At 42.5% G+C, this 23,606-nt stretch overlaps 1 protein-coding gene across 3 annotated transcripts in view; it reads right to left on the bottom strand.

Annotated features, from left to right (window-relative positions):
* Nucleotides 1–1,362: 1,362 nt before the first annotated feature.
* TMOD2 (tropomodulin 2) overlaps nt 1,363–23,606 on the bottom strand; it is a 35,138-nt gene continuing 12,894 nt past the window's right edge. For all 3 annotated transcript variants that reach the window (XM_039557700.1, XM_039557699.1, XM_010391179.3), the window contains exons 4-10: nt 12,480–12,602; nt 11,315–11,401; nt 8,514–8,644; nt 7,817–7,924; nt 7,402–7,545; nt 6,938–7,082; nt 1,363–4,820 (exon numbers count right to left, since the gene is read on the bottom strand). In XM_039557700.1, coding sequence (XP_039413634.1) covers nt 4,786–4,820; nt 6,938–7,082; nt 7,402–7,545; nt 7,817–7,924; nt 8,514–8,644; nt 11,315–11,401; nt 12,480–12,602 — 773 coding nt within the window. In that variant the 3' untranslated portion in view covers nt 1,363–4,785. The remainder of the gene's footprint in view (nt 4,821–6,937; nt 7,083–7,401; nt 7,546–7,816; nt 7,925–8,513; nt 8,645–11,314; nt 11,402–12,479; nt 12,603–23,606) is intronic.

Here is a 23,606-nt window from a genome sequence, read left to right as displayed (position 1 = left end):
TCATTAAAAATTGAGATTTTACTTTTGGGTAGATGCATCAAAAGAACACCAGCAAGGGACCTTCTGCATGGCAGCAGCAGGGGATGGGTGGGCAGTGGGAAATGCAGCTTCCTGCAGTTCAGGCTGTCACTCCATATCATATTCATGGGGAAAATGACCTGGCATTCCTTGCAGAATATGAAGCACTGGGGTTTGCACTGTTGTTGCTCAGGCTTGGGAGAGTATTGAGCTGATTGGAATAAGAAAGGTATAAACATTCATGCTCAGAGACTAAGAACAGTATCAAGTCTCTCTTTGTAAAGTCATTATTTTTCAACTGCATGTGAAATGAAAAATGAGTGCAAGGGAAGAAGCTGATTGCTAAAATAAAGGTGCAGAGTGATAAGGTGGGATACAGTATCTGTGTTCTTTGGCATATACTGCCTTTATATTCAAATTCCCAAGGGAATTGAACACAACTCCTGTAATGAAAGGGATGCATGGCCAAAACTGGTCTTTTTGTAAAAGCTATGAATTATGTAGAAATAAAACCCTATCTTGGAGATAGGAAATGGAGTGCATGACCTCATGAGCTTCTCTGCAGCTGTATTCTCTGATTCCCTTATGACTGAGGATCTGGGAATTGTGCTGCATAGTTCCCATGGGCACTCCTCTGATTTACGCTCTGCAAATCCCAGCAGAACCTCGTATTGGGACACAGATACCTCCTCTTCTTTCAATATGAGATTTCCTCATTTCCTTGAAGAGTCTTGTCCACTTCGTTACATTGAGGAGAGGAAAAGAAGAAAGACACTGTGAGATTTCACAGTTAAAGTACTGACATAAGTAAAGGCAGTCCTAAAACAGGTAGAGAAGATGTTTTGTTTGTGGGTTAACTGTGAACTTCCCTGGGATTGTGGAGAGCAAATGGTCTGTGGGGAGATGTTCTGACATCTCATTTTCAATTGTCCTTATGCACTGTGCAGTTATGTGTACTTGGCAGTTCTTTCATCATGCAGCACAGGTTCTAAGGACCACATTAACCATGTCATTAGCTCAGTGCATGCCTTTAGGCACTCTACAATGCACTTGAGCCCCTTGAACCTTAGAGCTGTGTATAATGTGGAAGAAATTGGTGTGTCTTGGTGTCAAGTTCTAAGGAGGCACCATATGGAAATTGCTGAGACACTGTGTGGAGAACAGAGGGCAGGAAATACACTGAGACACTGTGTGGAGAACAGAGGGCAGGAAATACATGTCTCTTCACCTGAGAAGGTGAAATCCAGGACAGTGAAAGCTGCGAGAGCCGCAGTGGAGAAAGCTGTTTAATCTGATGTCAGAGCACCAAGGGGGGCTTGATTCAAAGCACAAACCCATGAAAAATTGCAAAACCCAAATCCTTTGTGAAGGTTTATTTAGAAAAACCACAATGCTGGGGAGTCACTGTTACATAGCGTGGTAATTCTCTTCCTCTTGAGTAATATGCACCACAGTGTGCGCATGCAATTCCTTTGCTGCAGAGATAACATCGTCCTTTACACATGTACACATATGGTCCTCAGCACAGGCTACACTTCACACGGGGGTTAGGACACGCACAAAGCTGAGCTTTCCCATGAAAAAACTCTATAAAAAATACAAACCAAACTGAAGCAGTCAACACGAGAAGCAATGTGCAAAAATAGACAAAGTTACTCCTGAATGTTTGCTTAAGAAAGGACTCCTCTGTCCCTGTTCCCCATTCAGCACTGACAATGGCAGATGTTGCCTGAAAGTAGGATATGAAAGCTAGTCACACCCTGCCCTCCTTCATGTTAGTTGCAGAGATTTTTAACCAGCTAAATAATCCTGTATTAGTATGAAAATCTGCCTTCAAGCATCACCATTGTGTGCTGTTGTTGCATCCAAGAGACCTTTATATTGTTGCAATGTCTGACCTGTGATACTCAAGGCTGGTGACAACCAAGGCCTTGTGTGGAGCACACAGAAGAGGGAGGACAGACATCCCTGGTCACTGGTCCCCCTGCAGGGGCTGGCAGCAGCTGCCTGGAGAAAACGCCAGGGACTGGGAGCTCTCCTCCCACGGGCTGGAAGGAGCCAGACTCCCAGGTCCTGGCCATGGGGTGCACGGCTCCAGCCCTCTCTGCTCGCACGCTGGGGCTGGTGCTTGAGATGATCCCTCACCGTGGCTGTGCAAAGGGCATGGCAGATGGAGGGGTGGAGAGCCCACAGGGCTTTCCCCAGCCAGGTGCCTCGGTCCATGGTGCAAACTGGGGCTGCAAAACCGGGATGGAGCCACCTGACTGTGTAACCACGTGTGTGGCTCTGAGCAAAGCTACACAGGACATGCTGCAGACACCATGAAGCAGTCACACCAACCCATCCTTGTGAAACTGCTGCATGCAAATACCAACACTGTCAATGGCAATTAAGACTAGAAATGGATTGCACTTGTTTCCCTTAAACACAGATACGTACCGCTCTTTAAAAAAAAAAAATTAAAAAAAATCTTCACATAATTGATTAATAATTGGGATTCCCTTGGTTGGATCAAAGGAAAAGAACAAGAAATTAGGGGCAGTGTGATTCCTATCACTGGAGGTTATCAGTAACATAATCTTTAGGCTTTGTGGATGAGGATTCTTCCCACTCGTGAAACTTCATGGTGCAAAGCCCAGTATTCCCCTGGTAATCCAAATGTTTTTTAAGGATTCTATTTAGGCCCATGCAGAGTTATGACTGTATTACAGAACTTGTAATTTTTTTTTATGGGATATCAAAGTTTTTCACAGAAAATCCTGCATGGATCTAAGGAAACCCTTAGCAAGACTCCCCTGTGTGTTATGTTTCTTACTTACAAAGCAAAGGTTTCAGTTTATTCTTAGGAAGGGAAGAAGTGGAAATTGTAGAGACTGGGAGCTCTCAGGGAATTAAACTGTGGCTACTGCACTTTATATCCCAACTCAGCAGACCACTTTAGCCAAATGTTTTAAGCGGGATTTCAGTGAGTGTTACTCACGTTGGCCCCCACTACAAAGACCAGTACCCAACAGGAAGAGCGTTGCCTTGGACCGACTCATTTCCATTATAAAAGGCACAGAGGGAGGGTTCATCCTGTTATCTTGCACCCCAGCCAGATGAAAACATCACTCAGGGAAGTGTGCCCAGCATCTGCCGACTGCTCTGGGGCTCCCCAGGCCTCTGATCCCCGGATGCCCAGCTGCACAGTGACCCACAGCAGTCCCTGCTGGCTCAGGGGTATCCTGCAGTGACTGTGGTGTCCAGCACTGCCCTGAGGAAGCAGTGCTGCCTCCCTGCTCTCAGAGGAGAGGCCAGTGTGCCCCAGGAGCATTTCTGCAGCTTTCTGAAAGCTTGGGGTGTGTGACACACCTGCACACCTGCCCTGAGTGTCCCTTGGCTCTTACAGCATGTGCACGTGCAACCAAAATGAACCTCTGGCTGTTAGTCAACTGTTGGCAGTGATACACCTGTGGTAGAGAGTAGTTTTAGACTGTAAAATACACAAAATGAAACATCAGACTGAATTCTTACTAAAATTTTGACTCTGTTGAGCACTGGGGTTAGCTGCTGCTTCATGAGTGTTTTCCACTGCGTTAAGATTATGTCCAGCATCTAAGTTAAGGCCATGATTTAGCAAAGCATTTGTGCATGTGCTTAAATCTGCCCTTATTCAGATAAACACTGGCACGAATACCCACGTGCCTTGTGATACAGGGACAAACCTCAACTGCAGCATATAAATGTCAGTTATGTAGCTGTCAAAACTACCCCTTTAATGTCTTTTCCCGGTAGCACAGTGGCTCTCCTGGATTAATTATTTAATTAGTCTTCATCTAAAAGGTCCTGAGAACAGTCCTATAATGCTAATAAATGTACATAAATACCAGAACTAAAAAAACCTCATGGCTCAAAGCAAAACAAATATTACTCAGAATACTTGTTTAGGTTAAGATTAATAGCTGTAAACTGTGCATTCTAGTAGCAAACAAAAACTTGTTGGCCTAGAAAAAAACCCAAAACATTCAACGTCTATAGGATTGGCAGCACTAACATTACTTTAGAATGTGGAGTAAGGATAAAAAACATCAGTGTAACATTACAAAATGATCCACCTAAGCTAAGCTTATGTAAACAAGTACGCTTTGACAATGTTTATACGTCTAGGCGTGATCCTGCACTGGGAGCTGGGCGGGTGGAGACCCAACAAGGGGACGGGTGCTGTTCCAAGCTGGTTCCAGCTGCCCAGATCCCACTGCAGGAGAGAGGCTCAAGGGTGTGAACCTGCAAACCTGTACTGGCATCACTAGTTCTACTCCTGGGAGCAGCCCATTGCAGGATTCAGTTCAGCAGGACTATACACATAAGTAAGGATTATTCACAAACATAAGGCATTGCAGAACTTGGCCCTAAAATTTCTATTTTCAGCAGAGAATCCCTTATCCATACACAAGGTCATACTTTAACATATCAAAAAGTGTCTAAAATAAAGGTCAGAGTCACTATATGTTATGCTCAGTAACACAGTTAAGATGCTGCATATTGGCTTCAGATATTGCAAACCACTTTCTTCATTAAAATCAAACCAACTATGAACCTGTCTCATAGGAATTACATTAACCGTGAAAATTGAAAATGAACAGGCTCTGTTTTCAAGGTTAAAAGGAGACATTAACAGAAATCAGCAACTCCCACTGTAATCCAGTGCCTTCCCTTCTGAGCAGTGAGCACTCTGAGACTGCAGCTGGTGGTGGCCTCCAGTCCTGCCTCGTGTCCTCGATGCTGTGGCTACTGGCGCTCCCCTTCCACCCGCTTCTTGCGAACTGCAAAGCAAGGAGAGAGAGTCATTACTGCCTTCCCAAGAGCACCAGGACTCTTCTCACAGACACTGCCCCTTCCCAGAAACATGAAGCCAGCACAGAAGGAAGGACCTTCTGAGAAATGCTCAGAAGAATTATGCCCACAAATACCATAATTAATAGATCATAATGCCCAACAAAACAATTGTACCTAAACTGCAGTTTTCGGTATCACAGACTGTAGAATTGCACCAAGTGTTCATAGCAATATATTTTTCACAAAAATCAGATTCTGAGCTAAAGGTTTTAGATAATAAAAAAATCACCATTTCCTGCACTTCCTTCCAGTGATTCCATTTAGATTTTTATTACAGTTTTATTGTTCTTTTAAAAGCCACTGTGTTCCAGCTAAATTGATACTGGTCTGCTCTAGTCTGCATGGCAGTGCTCTGGATTATTTAAGCTTTAGGCATCAAAAATTAATAACTTCTGTAATTGCACAGTGTATACTATGGGTAAGCAATAATCATATTCTTTTAGAAAATAATTTGAAGTACTCTCAAGTACCGATATCAGGGAATATTGGCAACAAGGAAAATACCATATTGGACCTTTGGTTACCTGTTTAAACTTCACACGTACTGACTGCATCAACCATCTGATAGTAAGTTATTTAACTCTGGTTTCTCACTGGAAACCACGTACATGGAAGTTGCCATTTAGCAAAGCAGAGTGGTAAATGTTGTGTTATGGGCAAGATTATTTTGACAAGCAGTCCCATGTGAATTTTTACAGCACTTAAAATACATTATACCTGCTATAGAGCAGGTTTAGTTGGGCAGCATTTGCTACTCCACATTCTAATAAAATGCACTGTCTTTTCTGACCTGGCCAGGTAAGATTTGTGAGGTTCTCCTGTCTGTGTGATAAAAAAGTTAGTGTTATGTCAAAGTGTCATGTCCTGTTTCTGATACTGAATGGCTGAAGTACAGAACAAAGCAGTAGAACTGGATGAATGAATGCTTTACACCACAGAAAATCAATAACAACAATATATTGCTAAACATCCCATTACTTTACTAAGAGGAGGTTTTTTTTCATCGTGCCTTTTTGGCAAACAGACTGCATTATTCCAAAGCCTGCAGTGTAACATCAGTCATTTGTGTCTGCTTTCAGTGTTTTGTTCCTTCATTTATTTTATTTTATCGAATTCCTTTAGGAATTCTGTCCTACAAAATTGTGAACAAAACCATACAACACAAACACAGGAAAATGAAGATTAGTACATAAGTCTAATGGCAACTGGCAAAATAATGGGGAAAAAGGGGTTTTCTCTCTTTGTAGATAGGATGTTTCAAATACCATTCTGGGACACTGATAGTTTCAGGAAAAATGGTATATAGTTGGAACGCTTAGGTACTGCTAAAAATTAAAATTTCAAAACCCCAAAAGCATGTGTGAAAGAAAAAGGCTTTAGCTCAGTTTTTATCTTAGCTCCCACAGAGAGAAGCCCAAGCTGAAACCCGCAAAGACATCGTGGTTTGATACCCCACTCTGAAGCAGAACTGATTGAAAACAAAAAGTTTAATTATTTTCTTCCCCTTCTCACTCTAAACTTCTCTTGCCCAGTGACCTCCTTCGTATTCTGTGTACTGAGCACACAGGGCAGAGCGTGTCACACTCAGGGGACTTGCAGAGCTTTGCTGTCTTTGCCTGTACTTGGTCACACAGGCAGGAGGGTCTGGTTTGCTCCCTTGGCTGGGCAGGCCTGGTCCATCATGGCCTGGACAACAAACTCAGGACTTCTCTGTCCTCTGAAAAAACAGGATGGGTTTGACTCCTCGTTGACTGTCCAGAACAGCTGATAGAGCAGTGAGAAATCCAAGACACTCCAGGGAAAAGGCTGAAATAACTCCCATTCCCAGAAGGAGCAGGAGTAGAATAGTGGCTCCTAATCACAGTAGGATCTTTGTTGTTGTCTCCCCTAGAGCCCGAGGAGCTTTGCCTCTCCCCTCACACAGAGCAGCTGGAATGCTGTAGTCAAGATTCAGTCAGAATGTACAGACAGGAGGAGTTGTGCCCGGGAAGGTCAGGGCTTGGCTCACACAAATAAATGATGAGTAAATGTAGTGGTATCTTACCCAGATCGTTGTTTTTAGTGATAGCTGCTGCTACCCTGGTTCTTGGACCTTGTTTTGTGAACTGGTATCCAAACTTGAGAATCCTGGAGTTCTCCTCCAGCATCTTGGCAATCTCCATCTCTACAGCTGTCCCAAGCTGCTGCCTCTGTTGGCGATGTAGTGAAGTGTCCCCAAAAGAAAAAGAAACATTTGTTCTCACATGAGAGAGAAGTCAGTGGTTGTATTTAAGTACTGGGCTGCAAACTACAAAGGGAATCCCTGAAGATTTTGTCCCTGGGTTTTGTACTTGGCTTTGACTTGTTTTATTGAGAAGTTTTCTTTGGTTCCACTGACTTGGGACATGAGCTACAGAATGACAGAGCCACAGAGGCTGCCTTGACTCTGCCAGAGTTCCCTAGCAGAACCCTCTGGGAATCTATATGGAAGGGAAACAAAAGTGGACTTCCCCAATGGTCTCTCTTTACCTGGTTGTCAATTTTAATCTCTGTTAGGGATTCATTCTTTTTCAGTGCATCAATCAGTGCCAAAATCCCTGTCCCAGTGATGAAGTTGGATTCTACATTCAGACTCTTCAGTGTTTTGTTCACTTTCAACATATCTGCAAATGCCTGAACAGTCAAAAAGAAGGAACATGAATTGTGGAAGTTTCAGGGAACAATAGAGAATCTGCAAAATATAGCTTAGTACCAACAAGAAAAAAAGCCACAAATATGCTTAGAAGAACATAGAGGTAGATCAGAAGAGATTATATTTCTACTTTGTATAGCCACAGGGAATTCCTGCAAGAGAAAATAAAGAATGTATTCTAAAGCAGACATGGACCTACTTAAAATTTGTTGTGTTGTTTTGGGTTTTTTTCCCAGTAATGTTAAAACTTACAATAGCTACAGGGTCATTGCTTCGAGTAGCTGCAAGGCTGAATGTCTTCACATGTGTGTTGGTTTCCAGAGCTTTAGCAAATTCTTTCAGTGTTGGAATAGGAATATTCTACAGTAAGAAGACAAATCCGGTAATTAGGAAAGCCAGTCACACTGCTGATTTTAATTATTATCAAACTGATGGAGTAGCAACCACAGTCTATGCAAGTTAAACATCCCTGATGCTTTTAGGAGTGCGTCAGCATGGACAGAGCACCCTGTGGGTACAGTGGCCCCCAGAGGCTCGTGGGGCCTGTGCCAGGCTGCCATGTCAGCGCTGCCCAGAACTGGGCCAGGCCAAGGCCAGCACGTGGCCATCACTGAGCTACTTTCCTATTCTGCTGCCAGCTGTTCAGTCTCCACGAGGGCTAATTGAATTTGGCCAGTGATGATTACACAGTACCCATGAGATATCTTCCTTTACCATCTGCTGAAGAAAGGCAGCCAAAGGGGAGTCACCCCTTGGGCTGTTAATTGGAATTTAATTCAGTATCAGGAATTGATGACCTTGGAGCCTTGAGCTTTCCCCATCCCTTCCCTGAGTGTCCTGCTTTTTCTGAACAGTAAAGAGAGACAAAATTTGAAGATAAAAGGCACAGGCTTTGGAAAGACTTGAATAAATCCTCCTATGATGACATAAACGAAACCACAGCACCTACCTTTATGTTGTTGAGATTAATTTCTGTGAGACTAGGATCATTTGCTTTTATCCTTTGTAAACTTGCTTCCACATTGGTTGGATTAGGTGGCTCCTCAAAGATGGGCTTGACCTTTTCACCTTTCACCACATCTGCAACACAAGATCTCACGCAATGTCAACCGAGGAACAGGCATCATCATCACTCTGGCTGTTCAACTCCCATTTAGGTTTGTACTGCAGCAGTCCAGGAAGGGTTTATGAGAACCACAAAACCTGCAAGCAGGAGTATTATCCCCATTATCCCTGCCATACCCTTTGCACGTACTGTGCACCCAGAGCTGTCACTGGAGGCTGTGGTCATGGAGGCTGTGCAGCATCGTCAAGGGCAAATTCCTCCTTTATATACAAAATCCCTGGAGCCAAAGCCAAATTTGAGCCAAAGCAGCTTTGAAGACTATTGTTTGGGATGTGATATACTGCAAGGGCTGCTTTGTACTGTGTCTAATATCTGTAAAGAAAGGTGTGCTCAGAACTTGCCCGTTACATTCGTAAGAAAATGTCCCTGCACCTTTGAATAGACTGTGCCACGTAAAGCAACACGAGACGAGGCCCCTCAGTTTCCTCCTCTCAGCTGATACTATCAGCCCTACTATAAATTCAATTAGCTCTTGTAAAATTGCAACATCTGCACTTTCTAAATAATAAAACTATCAAAGCATGAAAAATAAGTCTGTCTGCCAGCACCAAGATTTATGAAATCTTTGAGTAGTCATGTTCCAAAGAACTATGGTATTTAGTGCTGGAAGCTATGAGCTATAAATATTCTCAGACATGCATAAAAATCATAGCTTAGAACACAATTAGTACTTCTAATTCCCATGCATATAGTTGTGGAGATTAATTTATTAACCCTGACCACCCAAGCCACTAGAGGCAAGAAAGGAATATGCTGCTGACCACAAGTATGTTTAAATGTTTTTATTTTATGCTGCGGACAGGGAGAGATTTTGAAGACTTGTGCTCAAGTCTCAGTGTAGCACACATTGCTGTTCATTGCAAAGAGTAAAAGTTCATGCCATGTCATGGGCCAAAAGAAAGCCACATCTTTTTTTAGAACTCATAGTAGAGATGGTCATACACAAACCTTGAGCTAGCTTTCACTCCGCTCTCTTTGATGCCAAACTTTTTTTTTACTAATTCCCTGAGAGACCTCACATATACCTGAATAACACTTCAGCCTTCCTAGGGAGCTGGGAATTGAAAACTACATTTAGACAATTCACCTTGGATGCGAGGATAGAAAGTAAACAAAAAAAGCAAAGCATTTGTTGCACTTGTGGCAACGCCCAGCCAGACTGGGAGCAGGGAGACACAAGCACCCTGTCCTCAGGTTAGACACCACAGTGTACTCAGCCTACAGTTAGGAGCAGCTTTCATTTTCTACTTCTTCTTGCCTCCCATGAGTTCTTCTTGTTTCTTTAATCATGGTGCTGTTTTGCCACATCGATGAGCAAATTTTTACTGAAGCATTTCACTTGGCTAAGGGAAGATATTGCTTTTGGACCAAAGAACACGGTGATGTGACAGTGATTTTCCGGTTCGTAGGTCTGTGATTGGAGCATAGTTTAGCTGACTCACATAGCTGACTTTTTGACTCAGTACAACAAAAATATTCTGAAATCTATGAGGATTAGTAATGCATGCAGTTGCCTGTTATGAGATAGATGGCAGCTCACACAGGGTCCCACTGGGAAGGCTTGCAGAGCAGCTTAATCCTGAGAAAAATGAAGTGACACGGTGTCCTGTCTACTTTCCCACCTCCCCTTTAGTAATGGAAGATGGAAAGGAAAGCCCTTGGTAAAGACAGACGCTGTTCTCATGGCCTTAGAAGAAGAAAACATTTTTTTAGTACTGTTTCCCCAGGAAAGGGCATTCCACAGTTTTGTCTTAAAAAGCAAAGTTTAGCCCACTTGATATCCCAGGGCTTGGAGGTGACAAGCTCTGGATCAAGGTTTGGCAGCTCTCAAGAAAAGCTTGGAATTCAGATGCACCCATTTCTCCCTCCATCCAGCCTCCTGTGGGGTGCTGAGCTAAGACCTGATTCACCAAGGGTCCGTTTATTTAGTGCAAACATTTCTGGATTTGTTCCTAGTAACTACAGCTGTTTCTCTTGGGGGATTTCTGGAACAATTCTGTTTCCTGTGTCCCGAGGGAGCCACAGAACAGGCACAGTTTACACACACTGCCACGGGAGCCAGGCGGACGTGGTGGATCAGAGGGAGGAGCTGGGGCAGGAGCACATCCCTGCAGTCTCTGCCTCCCTATGGATGCAGCTTGAGGTGACTCTGGTCACAGATGTGCCTAGGACAGGGATTCTGCCACATTTGAGCCCAGTGGTTACAAGTCATTTTTCAGTTGTGTAAATGTAGGTACTTGGGGCAAGATGGCCTGGCCTGAACTGTGGCCAACTCTTAGCTGCAGCTCACTCTGTTTTCTGCCTGCTGCCTAAACTGAAGAGGAATGGACTTTTGTATGTCTTTGCCTCTTAAATACTCCCACTCTCTCAAGCACCTCTGCAGAGCCAGATACTGCTTTCTAGGAAAACAAATTTCCTTAGGAATGTTCTGTTTGTATACTACTGTTGTCCTTATAGTGAATTTTAAGATTGTTTTTACTTTTAAAAAGCCACCTCTCATGATTAATTTGATCAATCAGTTAGGCCCAGCCACATTACACTAAATTAGACCAACAGAGCTCACCTATAGGTGTAGAAGTGCCAAAAGATGACATGCAGCCCACAAGAGAAATCTGCTTACTTACTTCTCACGATTCCTTTTCCATCTTTACCGCGGGCCCCTGCTTCATCAAATTTTGGGTTGTTGACCATATTGTGCACTCCAAGAACAGCTGGAATGTGTAAATACCAGCAAGAGGATACAATGTTAATGGCAGGAACACAGATTGCAGGAAAGTATCTCCTACAAATTGTACTTTAGTTCCCCAAACAAAACCCCCTTTACAAAATGTTCACTGTCTGCATCATGCCTGCTTGTAGGGAGAGTCTTTTGGGCTCCAAATTCTGGAGATACAGGCACTTTCAATATAGATTTTTGAACAATTGAGTCAATGTAGAATGCATATCACAGAAGTGCCAGCTGGAAGGAACCACTGTGGGTCATCTTGTCCAGCCTCTCCTGCAGGCAGGAGTGTTGCCAGCATTAATGAGGTCAGCCATGGCTTTGTCTAGCTGCAGTCTGAAAACACCCAGGGATGGAAATCCCACCATCTCTTTGGGTAATTTGTTTCAGTGCTACGCTCCTAATCACTTTTCTTCCCTAACATAAAACCTGAACTTCTTATTACTCTTATGTTCTATTGTTTGGTGTACTTGAAAATGTCACTGTACGTGTGATGAGCTTAATGCATTGGCATTCCCACCAGGGTTTCTTATGGAAGCACATCGATATTAACATGCTTGGAAAACAATGAGAAGTGGTGAAGACACCCAGGTCTAATGACCTGGCAACCAATTTTCTCATTCAATGGGTTAGATTCCAAATTTCCTCATGGATTCAGGATCTTTATCCACTGCATTCTGTGACAAGTTTATCCTGCTATTTGGGATGTCAGAGTTGAGAGGAGGTAGCAAGAGTACACTACAAACAATGTGAGTACAGTAAGGTCAGTCACTCCCATTAGAGTACCAGCACCCCAGCCTGCAGTCCACTGAGCACCCTTCCCTTCCCGAAATCCCGTGAGCTGGTTCATCTTCCCCCCTACAACATCAGTTGTAAGTAGAGGAGTCTGAAATGCAGCAGCTGTCGAGTCACGCTTCAATCATCCTGGGCAACGAGTGGCCCACAGTTTGGCCACCTGTCAGACAAGCACCAGGGGCCTGAGGGGTCATCATGAGACACTCCTGGGGGCAGGTCTGGCCAGAGAAGAGCTGGACATTTGGGAGGATCATATCTATGTATTATCTAACCTGCAAGGTCATAGAGCTCAGTATCTGAAGCACTGGCCAGGGCCTCTTCTAGTTCTGGATCCAGGGTCACTTTCTCTTCTGTGCGGGTTTCTACAGGCTTTTCTTTAGGGATAAATATTTTTCCTAAGAGAATAAAAAAAACCAGAGTGAGCAATGAATTATTGGAACAACTCCTTTGCCTCCTGGCAGCAGGGGAATAGGTCTGTGACAGTGGAACTGCTTGGAAATATTATCTCATGCATGTTTTTCTCTTTCTTACTTGATGTTATCCTCCCCACCAGAATCTTAGCAAATCTAAAAATAAAAGGTGCGGATTTCTGCTCTGTGTTGTTGACTGTTATTTTAGGGAATGTGCTCTCAGGAACAGTCCCAGCTGGGATTTTTCTGAAGGTCCTGTGTCCTTAAATAGGCAGAATCAGGTCTATACAAAAAGCTTGCAGAAATTTCATCCTTCTATTTAAATGAGGCACTAGGAGCAGTTAAAACCATCCTACTGCAAGAATTTTTCAGTTCATGAACTCCATACCTGATCCTGAAAGCTCAGCAAACCTGTTCTCTTCCAGTAACTCAGTTTAATACCCAGTCCCTCCAGTATATTTCCCCTCTGTGTCTCCTGATGATCATTCACATAAATAGCCTTATCCTGATCATTTCTGCAGGCCTGAGCAGTCTGAACTGAACCACATGTAGCCCAAGAAAGACTCCTGACGTGTTTGTCTGTCTCTGTATCCTGCTGATACCTTTGGGTGTGCAGATGTGTGTTTCCATGCAATATTCCCCCAAGACTGAGGTCATTGGCCTGTCTGCTGAAATGAGGAAACTGCAGGATAACTCCAGGAACAACACAACAAGTTCCACTACTGCTGTGGGCTGCTATGATGGTTAACCTCAGCAGTGTGATGATGCAACTGCAGATGCTTGGAGCGAGGCCCTTTAAATCAGAGCTGGAGCTGCACTTGAGTCAGCAGCACTGCTGGGCCATCATCATGGCATCACTCCCACTCGGCCCTCCTGACCAAAGCCCTGCAGTCACTGACACACTGGATGATGCCACATGCAACAGACAGTGCCACTGCTCCAGTAAGGGGCTGAATTCCAAGGGCTACTGTCCAGTGTGGGATAGTTCCCCTCACCTGGTCCCTAACAACTACTCCTCAAGCAGTCTTTAATTAATCCTATTGTAATGAAGCTGTGATGATCTTTGGTGCAGGTGGCTGTGGCCCACTGTCAGCTTTAAATTTTATTTTTGTGCAGCTTTGTACACTCTAGATGTAATGCTTGAAGCATATCCTGTGACTTCTTGAAATGTCTCTGAAGTAGTTTAACTGTATTAGTGATATTGTTACCATTCATAAATGTAATTCTGATATTTAGTGTTGAACTACAAATGCTTTGTCTCTGGTTTTGCAACACTGTCATCCTTTTGTGGCTTTGTTTTTCCCCATTATGTTCCAAAGTATTATTTTCATGTAGTAATTTCCAATTCATTTATATCTTTTATACAAGTTTGTCTACAGCCATTTTTTTGCTGTCAGCTTCCATGACTCAAGTCACTGAATAAGCTCAGAAAAAAAATTTAAAGGAAATTCCTGAAACTCTGGTAAGGTTTATTGATACACGATTCAAATTATTTACCTTGGAGATATTTCTACCAAGGCTAAACAACTTCTGAGTACAAAACTGGACAGAAAGTTATGTAGAAAGACAAAGTAGTATCATAGTATGATTTATTTTTCATGTGATACTTTAAGTAAGTAATCTTTTGAGAAAAGACTTCCAGAAGATAGAAGCCTTTGGTGGGTGAAAGGTAAGAACCATTTAAACTGTGACTGCATTGGGCCACAGCAATCAGGGACAGCCATCCCAGCAGCATCAAACAAAAGTCAAGTGGAAATCTGAGGAGAGAAATACTCTGCAAAGACAGGTCAGTCATGCTCTTCAGATTTAATAGCAGCACAGGTGGTAAGACTTCAGACTCCCTCTGTGCTACCACCTAATCTGAAGTGTTGGATAACAGTTTCCAGACACCACTGACCAAGACTTAACTTGATGCCAGCTTGACAAGGAAAAGAATTCATTACTGTGCTGGAAGCTAGAAAACCAAAATCAATCAGAATATCTGAGTGAACAATCAATAGTGAGGAATACTGTCCACAAAGTGTTCTCCTTTCAGATCACTGGTGGATCCACAGGAGTTTCAAGTATCCAGTAGGTTGTTTGAGACACTGAGGGAATCCTGCTGATCCTTATCCTGCCTGGTAGTACTGTTCTGTGACAGCAATCTCCACAGAGCCACAGCGTGTGGAGACACAGCATCTCCAGCAGGCACTAGGGCATCCTTCCCAGGGCTGAAGCCCAACCCCACTTTTAACAAATACTGCTGCCAGCCTGTACTTTCACACATAACACTGTAAGGGGACACAGGACCCTGAGTTTGGACTAAACTGGACACGATACGTGGTAGAGTTGGTCTTTCTCTAAGGACTTTGGATGTGTGCAGGCCAAGTACCTTGCACAGCAAGAAATCAAGGGGTAATGGAAACCAGTACAGGCTCATACCTTTTCTGTGCAGTTCACATATGTAGGAATACCATTTCAAACATTTGCTTCAGGCAGACGTAATTGTTGGCTGACAGCCCGGCTCTCGTTAAATGTGTATATGATTCCCAATGATAGTTTCATTCAATGCATTCTTGGCAAATGTTTTAGAAAAAAAATTCTATTATTGGTTATATGAAATATTTAAAGGGGCAAGGTCACGTCCAAGATAGTAATATATATCTTTAATGTATGTGGGCCTTGCTGGCATCCAGTGGTGTTTTAAAAATATTCTTTTTACTGCTATCTTGACAAGAACATTCCACTGTGAGGAGATTCTGTAGCATAGCAGATGGAGGCTAGAAAGGCTCATGTTTTAGCATGTTATTAGGAATTTATTTCCTGTCCACCAACTGCAAAACCGTGTGTCTGTTTATAGACAGCTGTCAACCAGCTTCCTTTCATTATTTAAGGAGAGAGTTTGAAGATTCAGGAGGTCTCTCCTAGTCCCACATCTGTACATTGTAAATTCATTTTCCAGTGCATCATGGAATTCACTGACAAAATAAAATATGGATTGTGGCTTCCTTGATTCAATGGTCCAACTTAAAATTTATTGTTTGGAAGAAGCCTTGGAGGAATAGTGACATTTCATTATTTTAAAGTGAGATTTATGAAGAAAGGCTGCTGCTCTTGGTGTTCTTTATATTCACACTGTGTTTTAGAAGGTACTTTATTATTACTTTATTCTGTGTGGTATAATTAATGTTGGCTGTTTTATCTTTTGCCTCCAGAATACGCTAACATTCTGTGCTAAGTCTTAACAGCAATACCTTAACTTTCTACCAATGAAAAACACGTGACAAAAGTTCTGTTTATACACAACTTGAGCTACTTTGGTGTTAACAAGAGAAAAATAACCACACTTCTGCATAAAAATAATGTATTCTTTGTTTAACTGCAAACCAAAATTCAATTGTAGTAAGATACGATTTTGTTTTTACACAAGCATAGAAACCCAAAGTGTGTGGAATCCCAAGTGCTTTCTTTCAATGTGAAATTTTAAGTGTGCATCACTGCAGTTCTCCCCTCCTTTTGGCCAAACTGGGCTAAGTGTCTGGGGTGACCTGGATGATGACTGAGGCAGCTTATTACAAACCAGGGCTCTCTGACTGTGAGTGCAGTGAGCAGAGTTTTGTCCTGGCTCAGTTTAATTGCAGACCTACTCCTGTTCACCCACTGCAAAAACAAAACTTCTGTTGAAACTGAAATATGATATCGTTCATGTTTTCCTCAGAAGAGGCTTGGGGAAACAAAATCCATTGACAAGCAGAGGGAAGAAGGATTCAGAGAAGGGCACTACAGAGAGATAGAGAAATGTGGACCAAGGTAAAAGGAAAGCAAATTCTCTATGAAAAAAGAAATTCATTGGGAACAGACATGAATCACAGGTGTAATTCTGCCACTTGGTTCAGCCAGGTCTCTTTTCCTGCATCGTGCAAATGCCCCCATTAAAGCCCTGTCAGAGTAACACAAGGAAATGAGATCCCTTCCTTACACAGCAGCAATGAACTGCCATGTGCACATCTGCAGGAAGATTGATTAACTGAGCAGGGAACGCTTCAAGTGGACTTTCCTGAAGTGAGGTTTTTATTTATTGTTATATAAGGAGAGGGAGAAAAAGGAATTTGGAGAGTGCAGTTGGTAGGATTTTAGTAGCAAGTCCAATCTAAAAACATTTTGAGGATTTCACCTTTGTTTATAGTTTGCAGCATTTGGAGCATCATTTCTGAGATGTCTCCTCTATTCCTTCCTTCTTCTGTCATTAGACTTTTATGAATGAATATAAATTGCCACCATTTTTATTTTAGTATTTATTTATATTTAGTATATACTTGGTGTTTACTCCCATCTTGTAGAAGTCAAAACTGTACAAGCCAAAACTCAGTAAAACTCAGAGCAATAGGAAATAAGGCCATTTATATTAGCTGTAAAAAATCTCCTTTTATTTAACATCAATTTTTTAAGGATATTTACTTAATTTTATAATATAAATGCATTTTCTGCCATAATTGTAAAACAATAATGTACTTTCTTTTCCTACAAACTGTAGCTCAGATTATTGTACTTTCAAGAAAATACCTGGTTACACTTACTACTGCTGACTTCTCAATGAGTGTCACTGCTGACTCCAGTGAGTGCCTGTTTGTTCTCAATTACAGAATGCTACACTGACCTTGGGAGTGAAATTCAATAATCCTGGAAATCTGCCTTGCATAAATCACAGGCACTTGATTCACTTTTTCCATTTTACACTGTTCTTTTCTGTTGAGGCTTACTTAAACCCCTCCCTACAAATATTCTATAAAAATGGAGCTAAATTAGTTCTTACCAAGGACAAATTCGTATTATGAAGAAGAAAACAGGCCAAGTTTGAGTAAGCGTGAAGCTGAACACCAGTAGTAATAAAAATCATAATTGTTGCTGTTCTGTTGGTCTTGGATTAGTGTCAGCATATTCTATGCCTTAAAAATTATGACAATGGAATAGGAAGGTTGCAAAGATAAGCATTCCAAAGTTATTAAATCTATTGGCACAGAAAAAGTGAACTTAAGTTGCACCAGTATCCTTGACTTTGATCAGCATGCTGTGACTCTGCCACTGCAGCAACACCTTCAGAGAGCTCTCCTGGAAAGCATGCGTGCTCAAACAAAAATAAACAAAAGCCAACCCGTATTTTTTAAAACAGAAGGAGGCCCAGAATTTCTTCAGACCCTCACACGAAGTATCACAAGTTAGGATGCAGGGCAGTCCTCTGGATTCCCTCCTGGATTCCCTCCTGGATTCCCTCCTGGATTCCCTCCTGGATTATCCGCTCCACCAAGCGAGCAGAAAGCTCTTATATCTGGTGTGGAATGGTGCCAGAGGAGGAAGAAACTCAAACCGTGCCACTGCACTTCAGTGATGTCCTCCTGGACATCAAAGACCCTTGAAACATGGGCAGAGCGGAATGCAGCACTAGTTATGTTCCTTTCTGGCCTCTTTTCTCCCATCCAACACATTCTTCTCCTCTTTCCTTTCCTCAGGAAGGCCCCCTGTGCCTTCCCCATCCCCTGTGTCTCCTGGTTTTAAAAAAATCTTTGAATCCTGACCCTTCCCACCACCTCCTTTCCTTCTGCCTTCCCTTCCTTGCCACTGCTGTCCTCTACTGCTCCTTTCCCTAGAGCTGCCACATCTAGTCCTTCATCCTGGAATATTCATACAGCTCCTCAACCCCCCCACCCCACCTCTCTGCCCCAGCCTCTCTGCTGGCTGTTTACTCTTTTTTTTCCTTTACAGTGCCCTTACAAAGGCAGGGGAGCTCGGTCAGAGCAGGAGGGAGTCTCCCTGCCCTTGGTCCTGGTGTGACAGTGGCATCCCAGAGGAGCAATTGCAGGAACATCCCGGGAGCCCGGCCACACCGGGTCCCTCTGGGCACTGCTGGGCTGTCACATGTGCTGCCACGGGCAGGCAGGAGCTCTGGCTGACACTCACTGCACGGGGAGCATCTGGAGAATGCTGTAACCAACTGGATGGACAAGAAAGCACAATATTTTGAAGATGCCAGACTTGAGTATATTTCCCTGGGGATTCCAAAGGGCATACATTTCAAGTCCTCTCTTCAAAGCGTGGAGGCACTGCAGGTCATGAAAAAAAACAGCTGGAAAAATTTTCTCTAGATGGATAAAACAATGTGTTTTCTCCTAATCTTGTTCTTGGAAGCAGCTAAGTCCTTTTTGCTGACACTTTCCAAAAATTCAACTCGAGGCAGCTTCTCAGCATGGGAAATTTCTCTGTGAACTGTGCAAGTTTGGCAAAGTCATGAAGAACTAAAAGAGAGTCTTAAAAAAGCAAGCAGTGAAAGGCACTGGCTAGAGGCATTACTGTCAGCAACTGCAACGCTTTCAATGCCTTAAGAGACAAACATCAGCTCTAAATTTAAGTCCTAAAGAATAGGAAAAAGGTGGCAGAAATTTAATCAAACCATTTAAGCACTGGGGGTGAAACAACGGCCATGTCAATCCAGGGAAGATACTGTGTCTCTATACTAAACCCTGACTTTTGGAAGCAGCCTGTTAGACAGTGTGGAATTGGAACTCATTAGCATCTACTCCAATGCTGTGACCTTCTGAAAATGCCTGTCCTTATTACTGGTGCTGTGTATTGATACTCTGCTTGGCACAGCACCACATGCAACGTAGATGGTCTCTGACAGAGCAACTGAAAACATGGGTTTGGACAGAAGTTCTCTGGTACTTCCTTCCCTTTCCCTTTTATCAATCAGCTGAAAAGGTTAGTATTTAATCACATACAGGCATGTTCCCCTTCCCTTTCCAGCCACAAATAATAATAGCCCAATCCACTGGAGTTTTTCCACGACTTTGATGAGAACTGGATCCGATCCAGAATGAAATGGTTTGGCAAGGAGTGGAAGACCTTGTAGAAAACAGGGACAGTGGTGAAGGGTTGAAACAGCAATCCTTAAAGCAACCTTTCATAGCCAATGACATTTCACAACAGAAGAACCCTTTTGAATGATGTTTCACTAGTACCATACAGTTCAGAGACCCCTGCAACAAAGCAGAAACAGAGCTGCTGTTACCAGTCCGTGCCTGTATCACAGCAGGACTCAGCTCTTACCTGAGGTCAGATGTATGGACTGCACAGAAAACACAGCACTGGCAGTGCTCTGGCACACACTTTGTGCCTGCACTGCTCCTTATGTTCCCCACCTTTTCTTTTTATTCCTGGGTCATTCATGAACTTGAAAGTGACACTTCCCATGGAAGTGATGGAAGTCTGATAACCAGCAGTGGGTCAGTCTAAGTAACTTCCACAGACCATCAGATTCTGTGTAAGGATTACTAGCACATCTATCCTAAGCAGGAACAAATCCAAAATACACAAAATAAACACTTACAAACTGCCCATCTCCATGGCCCCAGTTATCAGCCCCACTGCTCATTACTAAGAGACATCTGTGTTGCACGAGAGTTCCTGAAAGCCACCAGATCATTTCAAAGCACACAATGGGGCATTCAAATGACCTACCCAGCTCTGACTTGTGTTAGGGAGGATGTGGGTAAAGCAGCCTGAAAACATTTCTCAATGGCCAGTTTTGGGTGTGCACCTGTGGCCATTTCAGGCCCAGTTCAGGCAAACCCGGGGTCTCCATTGAAATCTGAGATCTCTCCCATACAGGCTTAAATCCTTTTTGTACAGCAGTTACTGAAGTTACCAAGCTGCAGTATGGCAGAGGGCCAAAACCCTAATGCATTCCACACGTTTGATTGTTTTTGCCAAATGCCTCCAACCTCCTGAAACCACAATTACAATCAAAAACAAGGCAATTCCCTGCATAACCAGCCCCCCCGTCTTGGGCTCATATTTAACACTTCCTGTGTTTTAACCATTCTGGATATCCCTGTCAGCCCTGGAATTTGTTTTGGCTTGTTTTCTAGGACAATCAAAACCTTATGGTTGCCCAGCATATAGAGACCAACATAGGCAACTGAGTTTTGTCCTTCAGCAGCTGCTTGGTATTGCTTCCTGGTCAAGAACTCTCTAATCTTGACCAGTCTAATCTAACTCTCTAATTAACAACAAAAAAAAAGAGAGGCAGTCACAGTAGGTAACAAATCATAATGTATCACAGACTCTTCTGGAAGGAGGATATTTTAAATGCCACCTTCTTTTCAGCTCAGCAGTGAATTTCCAAGTTTTAGCTTTGTATGGTAACTGTAGGAATTGGTAGAAATGTCACTTAACATTTAGTAGAAGCACCCCACTTCCTAAACTTGAAAAAATAAATCCCAGTGGCAGACAAATATCATAGTACAAAACACTGACAAAAGCTCAAACAACACTTGACATACTCTAATCCTACTGACACACAAATATTCTCAGGTCATACATAGTGCCAAATGGCACATTGGCATCTACACCTCCCAAATATACACAACTGGATGCATTTTAGAGCTGCTTGAGAATTTAATTTTTAACAAGTAGAAATAGTGTCAAATTAATTTGGGGTTATTTACAGAATGGCTACATTACAGTGTGTAATACAGGGTTTAGTATAGACACACATTCCATAGAGTAAAGGAATAATTTAACAGAAATCTATAAAATATAATCATATAAATATTTACCAATCTCTAAATACACCTTAGAGACCATCAACGTGCAGAAGGTGAGAAATAAGATTTTCCTTTAAGAGATATCTTTCTTTAGATTCTTCTGAGGACACATTTTAGAAATTTAAATTATTTATCCTGAACTATTTACTGAGCTTTGGAAGAATACTAATTATTCTCTAATTAAAGCAACTTTAAATCTAGCATGTAGTATCAGATCTTGAAAATGTCTTTGCAGGATTGCTTTGTTTCCTGTATGGGAAACATCTTCTCATAAATATAAATCAAGTAATTTATATTTTAATACAACCATCCTGTTGTTTTTTTTTTTTTTCAATTCAGTGTCAAAATAAGTAACACTGCAGTTACAAGCGTGGATTCCAAGATCCAGGAATAGCCACACGTGGACTCTGTAACACATCCATCATGTTTCAGCAGATTCAACCAACTAGCAGGATTATCATACAGCCCATGGGGAGATTTCAGTTGTATGTTTTATAAGGCTCAGCTTCTGCAGGAAGTCTGTGCAGGGCAGAGCAAGGGGGAAGGAGAACAAGACAAGGAGGCAGCGAGGGCCAGAGCTGGAAGTCTGGTGGTGTTTCTGTAGGACACCTCCTGCCAAGCCACAGAGGGGCAGCAGGACTGACACTCCAGTACCAATTCAGGATATGCCAAGCTCAAAACAAACACCTTTGTTCTCAAAGCCAGTTCCCTTAAAGCAGCACAAAAATGACACTGTGCAGCCCAGCAGTGCTCAATTGTCAAGGTACTGGACCTCATCAGATCTCGGATTAATTCAGTTATTTCTAACCAACAAAGAAACAAAGGGTATTTTCATAGCGTTTGGCCCCTGACTGCAAAGAAAATGTAGTATAATTCTGTGTGTTTAGATTATAATTGTAAAATGACTGCAGAAATCACAGAACACATGGCTGTTTTCATTTGACTTAATCTGCTGAAGCTGATACTGAGGATTTTGTCATGAATTTGCATTGTACAAAGAACAGAGGAAATTAAGGGAATAATTCCTTTAGCCTAAAATGCTGTCATTACCTCATAGTCGTAATAATTCTTGAAATTGTAATTTTGAAGTAAATGAACACAGTGAATCAAAAGCCAAATTAAGAACAGCTTTAAATGCTAGGAGGCTGCATTCACTCTGTGCTCAGGGAGGAGCGAAATGTGTGGTTGGTTGTGTTTGCAAAGCAGTGGTATTTCCACAACAGAGACATCAGGAAGTAATAAGAAGCACTAATAAGCACTTTAAGGGCATCTGGAAGCAAATGTAGGAATAATATTGCTTTAGCTTCATCAAAAGAAAACTGAAAGGCAATAAACAGGCCAGTCCATACAGTATCACTGTCAGGGACAATGCAGGGACTTGTTTTGGGCCAGTCCTATGGGTATATGCAATTCCACACACTGCTGGGTTTTGTGCATTTATGTTCCAGGCTTATTTGGAGATCTCAGATATAACTACAGTGAAAAAGGCAAAATCTTAAGTCTGTAAATATCAGTAAGGTGAGACTTCATTGAAGGTGTTGCTGTAAAAATGTAGAGACCTGCAAGTGGTAACTTGTACTGCTCTGACACAGCAGCGTGTAGGAGACTGGAAAGAATTGGTAATAAATCCATACTTCACTGAAGTGCTTTCCTTCCTGCACAGTATGTGCTTGACCACTCCTGCTACCAGCAGGATCTCTGCCCTGTCCCCGTGTGCCAGTGGGTCAGAATCAGCCCTGGGAAGAGCAGTATGCAGACGTTTTGATGGGGGAAAAGTAGGTTAAAGAACATGGTAACTGCGTGGTAACAGAACACATCGATCCAATCTAGCTGAAACATGTCTCATTTGTGTGAAATCATTGTTTCAAATCCTGAGAACACAATGTAATGGTAGTAACAACTCCTGGCCTATGAAATGTTATGTAAATAACATTTTACATCTTTGGTAATGGTAAAAAATGTAAAAAATGCTGCCCTTGACTTTCTTGAAGTATCTGCTTCCCCTTAAGCAGATCCCATTGAAATAATGGCAAATCCATTACATGGCCAGAAATGGACCCAGACATAGGAAGTTCCTTCTTGAATGAAGGGGTTGCCTGAGGCCAGCCTTTTGTCCACTTTTTATAAACAAGGAAAAGGAGATGGTGGTGCTAGAGGAATATTGTTTGCTTAAATTATGACTGTTCTTGCCCTAAGGTTATCCTACCAGTGTTTAAATTATTAGAATTAGGTTTTCCTGTTTTTCCCCTTTTTTTCCTGTAGCTGTAGGACAAGGGTAGCAGGGAAACTGTCTGCGTGAACAGCATTGCCAGATGTGCTAGTAAACAAGTGGAAAAATACTTATGTTTTGTAACTGCATTCCCTGAGCTGTCCCTTACAGCAGTTGTAGGCAAAATTTACTCAGAAAGGC

Source organism: Corvus cornix, chromosome 10 (assembly GCF_000738735.6).
Source record: "Corvus cornix cornix isolate S_Up_H32 chromosome 10, ASM73873v5, whole genome shotgun sequence".
NCBI classification, from domain to species: Eukaryota; Metazoa; Chordata; class Aves; order Passeriformes; family Corvidae; genus Corvus; species Corvus cornix.
Note: the sequence above shows the minus strand (reverse complement) of the source record. Positions and strands in the feature narration are given on the sequence as shown.